At 49.1% G+C, this 16043-nt stretch overlaps 1 protein-coding gene across 7 annotated transcripts in view; it reads left to right on the top strand.

Annotated features, from left to right (window-relative positions):
- DENND2B (DENN domain containing 2B) overlaps nucleotides 1-11108 on the top strand; it is a 152245-nt gene extending 141137 nt beyond the window's left edge. For all 7 annotated transcript variants that reach the window (XM_087433250.1, XM_014782781.2, XM_087433253.1 and 4 more), the window contains 7 exons: nucleotides 2107-2255; nucleotides 6058-6235; nucleotides 6536-6577; nucleotides 7605-7716; nucleotides 8480-8719; nucleotides 9593-9679; nucleotides 10317-11108. In XM_087433250.1, coding sequence (XP_087289376.1) covers nucleotides 2107-2255; nucleotides 6058-6235; nucleotides 6536-6577; nucleotides 7605-7716; nucleotides 8480-8719; nucleotides 9593-9679; nucleotides 10317-10351 — 843 coding nt within the window. In that variant the 3' untranslated portion in view covers nucleotides 10352-11108. The remainder of the gene's footprint in view (nucleotides 1-2106; nucleotides 2256-6057; nucleotides 6236-6535; nucleotides 6578-7604; nucleotides 7717-8479; nucleotides 8720-9592; nucleotides 9680-10316) is intronic.
- The last annotated feature ends 4935 nt before the right edge of the window (nucleotides 11109-16043 follow it).

Consider the following 16043-nt stretch of genomic DNA (forward strand, 5'->3'; position numbering starts at 1 on the left):
GCTTTTGTTAGGAGAGAAGGGCCCTTCCTTATGTAATGCAGGGAAGGGCCATGGCTTGTAGATTTTGGATTCTCATCTGATGGCTTTGGTTTTCTCAAAATAGGAAAGTAAGTCATCCTCTGAGAGTGAGTGGTGGGTGTTGGGTTCTAGAAGAGGGAAGAAGAAATAAATTAGTTGTTGCAGAGAGTGGGAGAGGGTCTGACTAAAGAAACATTGGGTTTGCTGGGAGTGACGAATACCGTTTAAGGCCTTTCTCTTAGCCTCTTTTCTCCCACCGTTGTTTGGAGGGACTTGAGGCTTCATGAGCGGTCTAGGGGCGGGACAGCTGACCCTGCCCTGAGAGCCCAGCAGCATACCTGGGAGTTCTTCAGGACAGGGCCCCGGCCCACTCACCAGCCTCATTTCTCATCACTCAGACTTGACTTGCTTACTCTCCATAAACCCTGCTTCCTTTTGCTTAGAAGATACTTCCCTTCTTCTCTCCTTGGGCAATTTAAGTTAAGCATTTTGTGCTCTGAGCTGCTGCCCCAAATGAGGTCCCCGCCCTTCCTCAAAGCCCTCTCAGCCCCTGTGCAGATGTCAGTCGTACCTTTCCTCTGTCCTGACACCAGTCTCAGGGGCTGTGACTGTTTGGGCTCATTCAGCCCCACTGGACTGTGATCTCCTTGAGGGCAGGGATGAATGAAAAGAGGACCAGGTCACGGGAGCTGCCTGTGTGAATTCTCACTCCCTGGAGGGAGCCCGGACCCTGGGGTAGTGGGAGTGTGGGGCTGTGTGCTGCAGAGCAGAGCTATTGGACTGCACGCAGGTGCTCAGGAGGGAGGGTTGGTGGAGCTTCACTGTGACTTCTGGGTTGGGGCAGGGACAGGAGGGGTGCAAAGGCCTCTGGCATCATTGTGGTATGGGATTCCTTCCGTGTAGATTCACTGAGCATTTTGGGTGTACCTAGCATCATGCTAATCAGTGGGCTCTCTGGGAGTTCATCATCCAGTGGGAGAGACAGAGTGTAAACAGATCATTAGGACAACCTGTGACCATCTTGCTGCTTCTCTGGGGCCCAGAGGGATGAGTCCTGAGCTAAGAGTTAGACCGTCACTTGCTTAAACCCTGAGGAACAAACGAGATGATGTGAGGTAAAAGCCCCTTGAAAAGAGCTCTGATAGTGCAGGGCTGTAAGAGGGAATTCATTTTCCACCTAGTTGTCAGGAGGCCTGCACATCTTCCTGCCCACATACGCTCAGGGACCAAGGGTAAGACAAGGCAGGCCCCAGGGACAGCGGCATTTCCTCCTGCTCTCACTGCTAGGGTCCCTGCTCATGACTGCCCTCAGGGAAGCGGCTCTCTGTGCCACAGCACTGACCTTGGGAGTGGCCTTGCAATCCCTTTGGAGGGAAGATGGCTAGGTCTGGCCCTGATAAAGCAAGCCCTGCTTCCTGGCAAGGTTGTGGAGTAGCCAGCCCTTTCCTTGTATTTTCTTTGTCCCTGGCACAGGGATTAGACAGGCTGATAGAGATAGAGGCCAGGATGGTAGGACAAACATAGCCTCTGGAAGGAAACTCTTTCTAGCAGGAAAGGGAGGGGACACGGCAACAAGGACACTAGCATTGCCTTTCCAGAGATGGGAGAGAATAGAGTCCTGGGATGTGGAGATGTTGCTCTTCCTATGGCCTAGGGGGCAGTGATCAGTAGTGGGGTCTGGTCAGTGTGGGGGCCAAGACCTTTGCTTGGGAAGATGGGCAAGAGGGCAGGGAGGACCCTACAGCTAGAGCTGTGTGGTTCCCTCATTCTCCTTATCTGTAGAGCAGTCAGCTCTCCTCTTCGCTGTCCTGAGACTGATGGATGGGCCCTCAACTCTTTCCTTCTGGAGGCTCCCCTACATTCACAGTTAGCCCTCTTGCCCGCAGGCTGGGTATCTGAGTACAATGGGAACAGAGCTGTGGTCTGAGAGGAGGAGGAGACTGGGTCCTATTGCATAGTAGGATAGCTTAGAGACCCTAGAAAAGAGAGGGTGGGAAGGGAAACCAGCATCTGGTCATTTTGTGTAGGACTCGGGAGTGGCACTCACTTGGCCTGCTGCCACCCGCTTTCTCCATTGCTCTCCTGCAGGTGTTAGAGCTGCGGCGGCCCATGGATTCCCGGCTGGAGCATGTGGACTTTGAGTGCCTTTTTACCTGCCTCAGTGTGCGCCAGCTCATCCGAATCTTCGCCTCACTGCTACTGGAGCGCCGGGTCATTTTTGTGGCAGACAAGCTCAGGTAGGGCCCAGCAGGGCAAGGTGAAGAAGAGGGGAAAGGCACACTCACTAAGTAATTCAACATGTATTTACGAGCCCTGGTGTATGCCAGCTACTGTGGTATTAGTATATAGATGTGTGTGTGTGCGCGTGTGTGTGTGAGGTAAAGATCAAATGGAGAAGGTAAGGTTCGCAAACCTGTGAAGAGAGGATAACTGAGGGAGCAGGGCTTGAGAGCACACAAGATGGCAGGATTGAGAACCTAGTGGAGGACTTGGCCTGAGGGGAGAGAAGGGACACTTCTTCTGCAACAGCCACGGTTGTACTGGTACAAATATACTTATACGGAGAAAGGTAACAAAGCAGGGAAATTTCTGGCTGATGGCTGCGTTTCCTCTGGAGGAGGAGGCAAGGCCATCTCTGTGGCCTGCTGAGTTCGAGAAGAGTCACTGTAGGAAGAACCACCGTGAGGAAGGGGCGATGGCACTGACTAGGGATAGTAAAAGGAGTGCTGAGCCATCCATTGTGGGGACCAGTTGCGGGTGTCACCTGGAGAAGGCAATTGATGAGTGACCCAGGGTCAGGCACTAGGGGATTTGTGGAGAAGGACGAGGTGAGGCATTGGGGGTGCTGGGGAGGAGAGTGGTTGGAGGAAGATTGGCCAGTCAAATTAGGAAAGGGAAAAAGAAGATGTCCTGGGACTGGAGGTGCCAGTGAGGCGGGGGACCTTGTTTAAAAGGAATAAGAAAAGAGCTGGATAGACCATAAGTCTTGGTGCAGAATGTTGGCATTTATGATTTTAGAAGCAGAGGAGTTCCTGATGCCAAGATCTGGTTGTGGGAGTGGTGGAAGAAGTGTTTCTGGGCATGAGGCATTCTGGAAGAAGCTGAGCTCTTCTAGGGCAGCCAAGGTTTTAAAAAAGAGTGTCTTAGTTTGTTCCAGCTGCAGTAACAAAATACCACAGACTAGGTAGCTTATAAACAACAGAAATTTATTTCTCATAGTTCTAGAGACTGGAAGTCCAAGATCAAGGTGCCTGCATGGTGGCATTCTGGTGAGGGCCCACTGCCTGGTTCATAGCCACACCTTACTATGTCCTCGAGTGGTGGAAGGAGCGAGGGATCTCTGTGGGGTCTCCATTCTAAGAACACTAATCCCATTCCTGAGGGCTCCACCCCACGACCTAAGCACCTCCCAAAGGCCCCACCTCCTAATACCATAACATTTGGGGGTTAGGATTTCAGCATATGAAATTTGGGGGACACAAACATTCAGACCATAGCAAAGCATATTTCTGAGTGATGGGCCAGGCAGGGAGAGGATGAGATCTTGGCAACAGATTGTATATTTTTTGGTCAAAGAATCCATCACAGGAAGCAGTGGTTTCTCTAGAGTGGTGGAATTACACTTATTAAGCTACATGCTGTGTGCCATACCATATGCCAGGTGCTGATATGAGGGGTAGAAAAGAAAAATCGTCTTTCTAGTATGTCCCTCAATAAGCCCAGGATCCCTAGGGTATTTCTTTCTGTATGTATGAGGGGGTAGTGAGGGGAACAAAAGAAATGGACTCCCAAATGCCCTTATAGGGCACTGAGGCAGGAACCCAGGCCCACCTTCAGCCCAGGAGAAGGAAGAAGGAAGAAAAACCAGAGCTGCTAACTTTTTGCAGAGAGTGCCAGGTTTAGAAATGAAAATTGCCCATGCTCACTTTCCATTCCAGCCTCAGTGTTTCTGTATCCCACAGTTCTATGTATTTCATGGGGCCATAAGGCCCTCATGAAGGGACTGAGCCTGGCAGCTGGAACTGGCCAGGTATGGCAGCTCCACGGTGCCCCTGTCTGCTGCCTCTCTGCCATCCACGTTCTCTGTCTGCCAGCAAAGCCCCTGGCTACCCAGCTGTGAGGCTCTGGTCTGGCCAGACCTTGGTGCCTTTAACAGAGCCTGGACCCTGAAGGTTCCATTCCCTCACTCAGGGCAGAGCCTCATCTTTGCCATCCCCACCCTTAGCCCAGCTTCAATAGGGCTATGAATACAGCTATTGTTTCCTGTGTCTGCAACTGCCTCTGAGCACATTCCAGGACCATTCTGGGAGGAAAATACCTCAGGACCCTGTTCTTGGCCTGCCTCAGCACTCAAGTTCTGCCAATCTTGGGCCTTAGAAAAGATGTTCTCCCTGCTCAAGATCTGCCTCTGACTGGAGAGGGCAGAGTAGGCAGCCCAGTGATGGCACACACGCTTGGACTGGGGTCAGCCAGCTCATGTTCTATTGCTCACGTTTTAGGTTTTCCACAAGTCCTGTGTCCCTCTGGCCCAGTTCTGATGTCTGGGTATGTGGGGCAGGGGTGTGTGTGTGTGTACACACAGGCTCTGCAGTGATCAGCCCTAGGGGTTGTACAAAGCCTTCTGCCTCCCACGCCCCAGTCACATTGGAGGATATTGTGGAGATCAGTGTGTCCCTTGACACTGAGACAGCCCTTTTCCAAATCTTTTTCAGATGGCTCTCCTCAAGGTGTGGGAGCTGCTGTCCCCAGGGAAAGGGCTGTCAGGACTAGGACACCTGTCTCTGCCTCAAGGCCCAGCAGTATTTTAGGTGTCCATAGGGTGGCAGGACAGCCATGCAAGGCACTGGCTGACAGAACATTTGTGAACATCCAGAGGTCCTTCTAGGAAAGGGGGTTTGTTTCTGTCAGGAATCAGAACCATGTTCTCTGACTGGTGGGGCTTTAGTCATGAAATAGTGAGAATCCCTGCTGGGGCTGATCATCAGATCCCAGGGCTAATAGGTGGGACAATAGATGTGGAGGGACAGGACGGGAAAGTCAAGCGTGAAAATGAACTTGACTGTGGCCTCTGACTCCTCGTCTGTAGTGTGGTCCGTAGAGGAGGGCCTTTGACTCTCCTCCTGACGAATGGGGCTAGTTCAGGCCAGGTGTGTCTCCTGTGTTCACTGGTGCCCTGCACCAGCCCTCGGCACATGCAGGGAGTGTGTACTCCCTTCTGTGCCCTTGAGCACCCCAGGGATTTCCTCCCTGTCTCCCATTGGTCCTTCTGCTTGGACAGCCAGCCCTGTAGTGCTGCTGGGTTTGGAGGCCTGGAGCCCCCTCTAGGCCAAGAGAGGGATGACCCCACTGAGACCCGTGGCTATTTTTTGGAGCCTGAGAGGAAAGACAGGAATGGGCACCTTTTTCAGCTTGATAAGAATGATGCCAGCTTTCTCACCTCAGTCAGTGGTCAGACCACTTTTTCCAATTAAGGAGAGGAAGGAATGGATAGAGGGCAGAGCAGCAGAAGTAACGCTGTGCTGGGAGACAGGAAAACTGGCTGTGTCCCAGGTCAGCCACTTATGACCAAACTGACCCTGGGTATCCATGGTCCCGGCTGTAAAATGCAGGATTCATCAGATGACCTCTTCAGGGCCTTCCAGCTCTTACACAGTATGTGTAATCAGCTCCTACTCAGCTTACCTTTGTCTTCTCTGGCCAGAGCAGATACTCCCACACTAAGTCAGGCCTGCCTGTGCATTTGGGTTGCCTTTGGTGGGGGGTGTATGTGAGTCTTTTGTGTGTTGCTACATACCTTCCTGGCTATTTCTAGGTAGAGACCACCAAAGAGAGTGGTCCCAGTATTCTTGAGGCCCTGAGCAGTGGGAATGTGGGGGCTTCCCCAGTCTGCAGGGTCAGACCCAGGCCTGAGCCTCATCAGCATTTTTGTTGCACTGGGAGGTTTAACATAAAAGGATGTCTTGAACCCTCAGCAGGCTCTAACTACCCTTTCCAGAAAGTGCTGGGCCTGGGCTCAGGTGCTTTGTCTCTGTCTACCAGTACCCTGTCCAGCTGCTCCCATGCTGTGGTGGCCTTGCTCTACCCCTTCTCCTGGCAGCACACCTTCATTCCTGTCCTCCCGGCCTCCATGATTGACATCGTCTGCTGTCCCACCCCCTTCCTGGTTGGCTTGCTCTCCAGCTCCCTCCCCAAACTGAAGGAGCTGCCTGTGGAGGAGGTAGGCTGCCTGGGGAACCAGCTGGGGAGAAGGGTGGAGGAAGGCAGGGACAGATGGAACAGAAACCAGCAGGAGGAAAGGGCAGAGGGGGATGGGAAGGGAGAAAGGCTGCTGGGACCTTCTTATTTGTGGCCTCTGGGCCTCTCTACCCAGCTCTTATTCTTTCTCCCTGGGAGGTCTGTCCCTGGCTGGAGTTATTCCTCTTATCTGACCCTGGGAATTGCGAGGTCTGGAGGCCTGGGGAGGGCATAGCAGGGATTCATACCTGGAATCACTGCCATTAATGACTCTTTTTCTCAGGCACTGATGGTGAATCTCGGATCTGACCGATTCATCCGACAGGTAAGAGCAGGGGGTAAGAGCGGGACGCAGTACGTGGCCTGCCCTAGGGTGGGTGCTTGTTGGATGAGCCTCCAGAGCAACCAACACTGTCACACACACTACTCTCACAGCCTGTTTGTTGAGCTCTCTGGGTTCCATATTCACAGAATAGACAAGAGGGGGGAGAAGCTGATCTGAGAAGTCTTGACTTCAGCAGGATCTGCCTTTCTGGTTGGCATCATCAGCTTCTGGAATGCAGTGTGGGAGTGTGAAGAACATGGCCTGGAAGTCCGAAGACTTGACCTCTGGGCTCTGCCACTTTGAGCTATGCAATCTTGGACAGGCCTCTGAACTTCTCTGAGCCAGAGTTCTCATCTCTAAAACAGGCATGGTGGTAACACCTGCCTTGAAATGTTGCTGGGGGATTACACATGATGCATAGAATGCTATGGAATATAAAGGTTTGCAGTCATTGTTGTCAACTTCGAAAAGCCTTTGTTAGTCATGGAAATCCTCTTTGTTCTCGACAAAGGAGCACAACCCAGTGCGGTACCCTCTGGGAATGTATAGTCTGTTGCACACCACTGACAGAGCTACGACTCCTGGGTATAAGGCATCAAGGTATGGGCACTGAACAAGAGTGTAGAGGCAAGACAGACAGTCTAACCTCATACCTGAGATACAGGCTGGGCCACAGTCTGCCTGCCCCAAGCCAAACTCTGCTGCCCACCTGGAGCTGAAGATGGAGGAATTGGGGAGACTTCATCAGGGTACTGGGTGAGGAACCTCCTGCTGGTCCTGGACACAGTGGGCAGTGAATGCCACTGGCCCCACCACTTTTTATCTGTGTGACCTTGGACGAGTTTCTTAACCTCTCTCTGAGCCTCAGCTTCTCATCTTAAAATGAGGTTGATAATAGTGTCAGAGTTATTGGGAGAATTAAATGAGATTATATGTTTAAGCTCCACAGACAGGGCCTGGCTCATAGTAAGTGCTCCGTTAGCATCAGCTATGGTTGTCATCACTGCATATGTTCCTTCTCCTGCAGATGGATGATGAGGACACGTTGTTACCTAGGAAGTTACAGGCAGCTCTGGAGCAGGCTCTAGAGAGGAAGAACGAACTGATCTCCCAGGACTCTGACAGCGACTCCGATGATGGTGAGTGAAGCCTGCCCTGGGCAAAATCATCTCTGGTCTCAGATTCCCTTTGCTCTTGAGTCTGGGCCTTATGGGGCTGGGACCCTGTTTCTATGCACTAGACCCTTCTGGTGGATGAGGTTCCAGGTATAAGACCTTGGTCTCATTCTAGCCTAGAATTCTCTAACCTCACTACCAGTGGGGTTTGGGAAGTTATGGGCTTGAGTGGGTCTGAGGGGAAGAAGTATTGTGGTATTTTATCAAGAGGGAGTTCAAAACATAACATTGAGGCTGCTTCTAGGGTGGCCCAGGCTACAAAGCTGCCCTCTTCCCTCTAATTCTTCTCTACCTCAGGAGGTTTGGGAAGGAAAACCCAAAGACATGTGGCAACCACAAAGACTCTTCCTGCTGACAGGAAGCTAGTTATTCCTCCTTCTCGGGGCCTGCCTTGAACTACTGCAAGAGGTAGAGGGAACTTTTGTGAAGCCAGGAAAACCACCAGGGGTGCAGGGTGTAGGGAAAGTGGTCCTCTGGTCTGATTTCCACTCTCATTTATCTATCAAGGATTTGCCAGCTACCATGTTCAGAGCATTTTCTGACCTCCTGGTTCATGGGCTAGTTACAAGCCCAGGAGCACAAGAGAGAAATTTTCAAGAACAGATAAGTGGTTCTGGCTGGAAGTTTTGTTGAGGAGAGGAACACAACACTAGCTGGAGGTTGAAGTTGCAGGTTGGAGATTGCAGGCTGTTGACTTCAACTTCAAAGATTTTCTTTTCTCTTTCAGAATGTAATACCCTCAATGGGCTGGTGTCGGAGGTGTTTATCCGGTTCTTTGTGGAGACTGTTGGGCACTACTCCCTCTTCCTGACCCAGAGTGAGAAGGGGGAGAGAGCCTTTCAGCGAGAGGCCTTCCGCAAGTCTGTGGCTTCCAAGAGCATCCGCCGTTTTCTTGAGGTTTTTATGGAGTCTCAGATGTTTGCTGGCTTCATCCAAGACAGAGAGCTAAGAAAGTGTCGGGCAAAGGGTAAGGCCAGAAGAGCTTGGGGTTGGGGGCGATGGGCCCCCTTCTCTAACTTTTCTGCTACCAGGAGGGCTGAAAAGCTAGGCACTATGATGGAAGCTCTTGGGTATTGGCTAGGGCCTGGCCTCCTGATATCCCTTTTCTTCTGATAGAAATTTCCAAGGGCGCTTTCTTCTCCTCCTGTCCCAGTAAATGCCTTCAGAAGGCTGTGCACAGGCTGGAGCCATGTGGCTCATCTCCACCAACAGCAGCACGCCATTGGGTGCCCATCTCCTTCTCAGATGCCCTACTTATTCAGAGAATAAGACCCGACTGAGCAATTTAGGGGGTTCTGAGAATCCAGGGGTTGGGAAGGCTCTTGAAGAGAATTGAACTAGCTCTTTGTCTTAGGTTGGTGGCAGTCTGCATTCAGAGCGGAAGATCATCTTAATCTCTGGTTTTTTCATCAGCTGTGCTCACTCTAGGGCTTTTGCATCTCATCAAGATCTTTCTGTCTAACCTCAGGGCTATTATTCTGTCCACTAATATTGTGCATTTAGTCTAACAGAGCTTTTTGAAACAACGTGGTAGAGTGGTCTAAAAGGAACTAGAGAAGGTGTCCACCCAGGGGCAGCTCTGAAATGAGGAGTGGCATCTCTGACATGATACAGCTTAGGGACGTGCCCCAGGGCACGAGGTATCGAGGGCCTACTGCTGTCAGCAGTGAGCACAGTGAGATGAGCCAGTCTGAATTGTAAGATGCTCCTCTAGATTATAATCGCAAATCCTTGGTTTCCCTTTCTGGGATCTGTGCCCCATGGTCCCCCTCAAGTAGGCCCACTTTCCCTTTCTCCAGTGACTGTTCTCTTCCCTGTTCCTGTTTCTCCTCTTCCCTAGGCCTGTTTGAGCAGCGAGTGGAGCAGTATTTAGAGGAACTCCCAGACACTGAGCAGAGTGGAATGAATAAGTTTCTCCGAGGTTTGGGTAAGTAGCCTTGTCACTGATGAGACAGATGTTCGGCAAGAAGGGTTGGGCTGGGGGATCTGTACCCCAAACTACTCTAAACCAGTGCCGGTGGGTATTTATACTGGGGCTATGGACAGAACAGGAAGAGATTCTTGGTGAAGAGGTTCCCAGCCCAGTGCTCCAAGGGCATAATTTAGCACAGCATTTACCAAACTGCAGAACCAAGAGAAACCACAGATTCCTCACGTAAGTCAGGTCTTTTGGGGTGCACTCCTTCCCGAGTGGATACTAGGGCCGTTAGGGCCAGTGAGCTTTCCTCTAGGCCATAAGGGGTCTTCAAAAGTAGCAGTGCCAGAGTGGCCTTCTCTGAAAACCTCCACCCCCTTCAAAGAGCTCAGCCAGTTCAATCACAGAATCATAGCATGTCTCAGTTTAAAAGGAAATTGAGGCCAAAGAAGTTAAGTGGCTTACCTAAAGCCACATGGTGATTAATACCAGTGCCCTAATTAGAGCTCTGGTGTTTTCACTGGCCTGGATCAGATCTATCACAGCTGAAATCCAGTCTTTCTAATACTTTCTCTCCCGCTGAGAGGGTTAGGGCTGTTGGAAGAGATGCTCCTGAAACATTCTCATTTTTGCCCTCTCTGGCCCACAGGCAACAAAATGAAGTTTCTCCACAAGAAGAATTAAGCCCCGTTCCCAGTAATGGAGTCCAGTGCCTTGCAGAGCTTGGAGCCTGGAGAGGGGGCCCAGCCTTGGGACCCTCTGGGCTGCTGTGGCTGCTCTGCCCCCACAGACCCCACCCTCCAAGCCAGCCCACCTCTGCCTTCACGATATCCCAGGATACTGTTTGTAAATAATCTGCTGTAAGCTTTCTTATCTGTTTTTGTAACAAGCAAAGAGAATCTGGTAAATATTTGTATATTCCCAAGGGGCCGGGTGCTTTCCTGCCTGCCCGAGCATGGATGAAGTTTTGCTGGGTGCTGGTGACTGGCCAATTATGTGCAGCTGACTGTCTCAGCCGAACCACTGATCTTCCCCTGGAGGCTCCTGGCCTGCCTGCCTGAGGCCCCTGCTGCCAGTCTCGGGCCCTGGAGAGCAGATGCTGTCTTGTTGTGTACAGGAGGATGATTTTTTTTTTAATCTTAGAGTTTCTATTTTTTTCTAGTAGTCCCCCTCCCCTAACCCTGTTTTTGAAAGGCAAAAGCCAATTAATCCCCATTTACGGCATGGTACCAGGCTCTTGGGCCTGGCCTTCTCTTGTTCCTCCCACCTTTGTGATGGTCAGTGAGTCATGGGAAGCCCACCCCCCAGCTCTGCCAGTGCTCTCCAGGCCCGGCTCCCAGTCAGTGGTGGCCATGATGCGGTACAGGGCATCCCTCCTTCCCACCATCTACGGGTGTTCTCAATAAACAGTGTACAGTTGTCTGGGCCCAAAGCCCCATGAGTTCCTTGGCTTCGTTATCTAGAGTTATTTCTCCTGGGAGATGGGTTGAGATAGGCCAGTCAGGGATGAAACACCATCATGCAGGGAATTGAGTACTTGATTAAGAGTTTAGCTTCAGTGTGGGTCACTGGCCTCCCCTGAAATCAAGTTCTCTGGCTTGAGTTATATGACTGGTCTTAGAGTTAGAAGATACCTAAGTCATTGTTCTAGCTCAGCTTGCCCTTTCCAGTAGCCAGCCTTTCAGACTCTATCTAAGTGTCTCCAGCGATGGAAAGAACGCTCATTGCCCTTTGGCTCCACTATTAGGTGAATCTCAACATTTTCCTGTTCAGTATGAAGCCCTTAAGACATCATTGGGTATCCTGACAATGGTGGAATGAAGCCCAGCTAAGGCCAACCCAGGGCTCGCTCATAGCCCTGGCCCATTGCCTATAGCTCTTCCATGTCACTCTGTAAACAGTTTTTTTTGTTGGAACCCTAGGTTTGAATACAGAAAGTTCTGCTACATTCTATGGAAGAACAAGGAGAGAGAGAAGCAGGGTGGGAAAGACCTTCAAAGAGCAGAGACCTTGAAAATTCCCAAGATGAGGCATTAAGTTGCAACTCTCTTCCTTGGTATTGGGTTTGGGTCTGGCCAGATTTGAACCGTGGAGTAATGTTTTCCTGTTCTTCTAACCTAGCCTTCTTAAACAGGAGACTATCACATCCTGAATTCCCCTCCCTCCTTTTTCCCCATCTGCATTGAGGCCTGCGCAGGTCCCAACCTGTCTTTGGTTTGGGGTTGCTATCTGCCTCATAAAGCAAAGTAAAGGATTTGTCTTCTGGGAAGACAAAGTCGTGTTCTCTGAAAACTCCTCCTACATAGTTGGCTTTGGCGTCTTCCAGGAATAGGAGGGCAGGGATTGAAGCCTCATAGGTCTGGGTTTTCAGTTGAGGTAGAGAAAAGACAGTGGTTATAACCAGGTGTAGTTACCTCCAGAACTCGTCACTGTTAACACAGCCTGGGCTTCATGACAGTCACAGAAGTGGATTCCTTAATAATAAAATAATATAGTTTCCAAAAAATGCTATTTCTTTCTCCTTTCCTCTCCCTCTCTTTTCTAATGTCGCTCTAAAGAATTCTCAGACGTGTGATCAGACCGCAAGATATATTGGTATCAATTCTTTTTTTGTAAAATTTGAAACTTTTATGTATCTTTAAAATCTTAAGATACCTAAGATTAACCCTAGGGATTCCTTCCTCCTGCTATGGCCACAGCTCTCTTCCCAATTCAGAAAACTGATGCTGGCACATAATGGCTTGGAATGGGTTGCAAGGGCCCCTGCAGTGACTGCTATGGGCAAGGCACAGAGTCTTATGAGGAAGGTAGAGGAGGGTGTGTCCAGGGGGCCTGGTCTGGGGTTGACAAAAAGTGTTCAGGGCTTCTTTCCAAGTTCTGCTTTCACATGATCTCTGGACCCCTAAGCAGATGGTTCTCAACCCTATCAGATCCAGCACTCTCCTTTTCTATAGCAAATACTGTAACTCTCCCCTTTACTATCCTGAAATGAAATATATAGATAATATAACCTACCTAAACACATTTTAACTGTAATATAAAAGGGGAGAAATAAAAGGAAAGTATTTTGTTATAAAATAACATGTATTTAAATATGTAAATACTTGGGCAGAGCTATACTAGAAGATACAATGAAGTCAGATGCTTATGCCTGTATGTAGAATTACTGTGAATGCAATGCTACACATGCAGACAGATAAAAGTGTGTTGTATTAGCAACTCAGATTCTACTGAGTAGGTTGTTACCATGGGTAAGAGAGGTTTCTGAAATGAACAGTTTTTGGTAACATTCTGAACAAAATACAGTATGAGCTTCCCCTGACTTAAACATTATTTGGAATCCTGGAAAACTGAGAAGCATATGAAAACTAAAACAAAACAGAACTTTTTGATTATGTGTAAAATGGAGTTAGGTTCTAAGCTAGATTTTTTTCTCTGTCGTTTAAATCAACCCATACATTGCAGGACATCTAAAATCCCTGGTTGCTTCTCCATGATAGTGACAAAAAATGCCCCCAGACATTTCCAAAATGCCCCCTAGAGGACGGTATTGCTACCATTGAGAACAAGTGTCCTTAAACAGTGCCTGACAACCCTGGGGCAACTGCTGAGGGGCAATGCAGTGTCTCCACTAGCAAAAGTCCCAGTGCCCGTGGGCTGTCAGCCCTCCTCTATTCTGGAGCTAAGAAAGGCCCTGGGTTTTCTCCTGTAATCAGTCTGATAACTTTTAGGGCAGGGCGGGCTGCCCCATCACATCTTTCTAAATGCTCTTTTCTGTAAGTAACTGTGCTCTGGCAAACTGTAGTGCTGAAATGAGGAGTCTAGGCTTTTTAAAGGCATTATTTTGAAGGCGTGCCCAGGGAAAGCAGTATTATTCCAAATCTGGTTCACATTGGATGGTCTGTGGAATAGGGCCCCAAGAAAATAATTCTAATTATAATCACAGCTCAGTTAAATTTTTGTTAACAATACCCTTTATTTCACATGTAGACTTGTAACCTACCTTGTACAGAAAATGACTTATTTATCAGGGTACATAGACAGGATATTAAAAAAAAAAGTGGGAATGACAGTAAAACAAAAATTGGGCTTAAAATAGAGCTGGAAATGAAACATACACTTTAACCTATATTGTTACTAAGAGTGATATAGAAAATTAGTTTCTAGAGCCAGACAATGTGGTGGTATGCGTTCCAAAACATCTTAAATTTATTTGCTTATGGAGGTGTGGGGGTGAGTCTAAAAGGTCATCAAAACTCTAGAACAAGAGAAAATATTACTTTCCAGCACTGGCAAGTTACTGGTAACTCTATTTTTTGTCCATTTATATTGCCTTTTAATATGCAAGTAACATGCATTTGGCTAAGCAAGAAACTCAAACTGTACCAAAACCTTCATCATCTCCCTCACGGCCCCAAACTCATGAAGAAATCCCTTCTCTGTTTTATGTTCTTCCAGAACATTTCCATCTGTGTACAGGCATTTTTTTTAGCCCAAGGTGCCTTGAACATAATTGGCGCTCATTCTTTTTGACAACTGAAACAAAGTTAATTTTGAGAGGTTTGGAAATTCCCATCTTGAAAGTGTATATAAAGACCACGCCTCCTGTTCTCAAGCGCAGCCAGAACGTGATCTGGAGTGCTGCAAGGGTGGCGGAGACCTTCGCTCTGAAGGGGCCCACGCCGCACGGGAATCGGGGCCGAATTAAACCTCCCGCCTCGCCCGGGAAAGTATTTCCGCGCGCCGGCCCCGCCCCCTGCCGGAAATGGCTGGGCCGAGAGCTGGAGCCGGCTCCGATAGTGCTTCCGGCCGTAGGACGAGGGTGTTGGGGAGAGGTCAAGGTGACCCCGGAACTGGAACCTCACGCCCTCCGGAAGTGACTCTCGGGGGTGGAGACGAGCTGAGAGGCAGCGGGCGTCATATACCGAGGGTGGCTGTGGGAGTGCTAGGCTATACAGGCCTCCAGCCGCCGGAACCCGCATAGCCTCCCACCTTCTAGGGTAGGCGGGCGCTGCACATCCTCCGCCGGTGGTGCGTGCCTTCTGCTTGTTTTCATTCCCAGGGGCTGGCTGCTCTTGGGCTAGCCATCGAATAGGAATGTTTATTTTAAATCCGATTTAGCCGATTTGGACAATGAGAACTGATTTTGCAAATTATGTGGCAGACATTTCCCATAAATCGGAAATTACAGTTGCAGCACCAAGATTTGGATGAAAATATATTTAAAGCACATTAAGCCAGAAATTGTATCCTTAGCAATGCAAGCTTATAGAACATTTGGCTGTCAAACTAATGTGCTAGATGATACCATTTTTCACATTTTAAAAGGTACATGAACAAAAAGTTAAGGCCACTGAGTTAGTGGGGCATATGATAAAGCTCTGTTCCCCCGAATATGAGAGGACTTCATTAACCCTGTCTACTTACTGGCGACTAGAGTGGCAGTATGGGCCTCTGTGTCTACAGCACAGGCTAGTCAATGCTTGGCAGTCACATGAAGTTTTCTGTGCATTGACTATGTTTTGTTATCTCAGCAGTGGTACCTTTTACTCTCGACTGAAAATCAAAACATATCATTTGCCATTGGTCCCATAAAACAAATGATCCATCTAGTAGGTCAGTGTCCTTCATTTATTTGGGACATGAACGTTTGGCTTTTCTCCAGTCACCCAGCTTCCTCTGGCAATAGTACCACCTAGAGAGCAATCAGTCAGAGCATCAGCTCAGCTATTAGCTGTCATACCGGTGAGTGAACAAGCTGGGACCAAGGCAGCTGAAAATACATCACAAGCTAGGATATGGGATGGCATGGTACCTGGGGCGTCAATTCTATTTAGAATGGCTGTACTAGTGACTTTCACATTTAGCATGTCCATCTGCACCACCATATAGGATTGGGATGAGTATTATCTCATCCAACCCCAATCTGTTTCTGGACAGTTATGCTACCACAGGGTGCCACCAATCAATTCCTGGGGAAGAAGCTGGTCATTAAGGGATGAGTGATCATCCATCTTCCCCTAAACTCAACCCTTACAGGCTTAACCATTTTGCTGTCAGCCCCACTCCAGTCAGTAATCAAGTCCTGTCCATTATTTCTTCTGAATCCTATCCCTTTTCTGTTCTCATTCCCATTTTCTTGGTCCTGCCTCCAGGCTGGCAGTGGCCCAGTCCCTAAACTACAGCCTGGTTACCGAGTAATCGCTCTCTAGGCCCATCTCCCGCATAACACCTCCCCCTATTTACCTAACCTTTCCAAATTGGTTTCCTAAATGCATGTTTTGCTCTTCCCTCTGCTTTAACCACTTTCCCATTGACTGAATCACACCAAGGAGGTCGACCTGTCTGCTTCCATAATAGTTCACATTACATAACA

Source organism: Ceratotherium simum, chromosome 7, assembly GCF_057802395.1.
Source record: "Ceratotherium simum simum isolate JZ-2026a chromosome 7, ASM5780239v1, whole genome shotgun sequence".
Classification (NCBI taxonomy): Eukaryota; Metazoa; Chordata; class Mammalia; order Perissodactyla; family Rhinocerotidae; genus Ceratotherium; species Ceratotherium simum.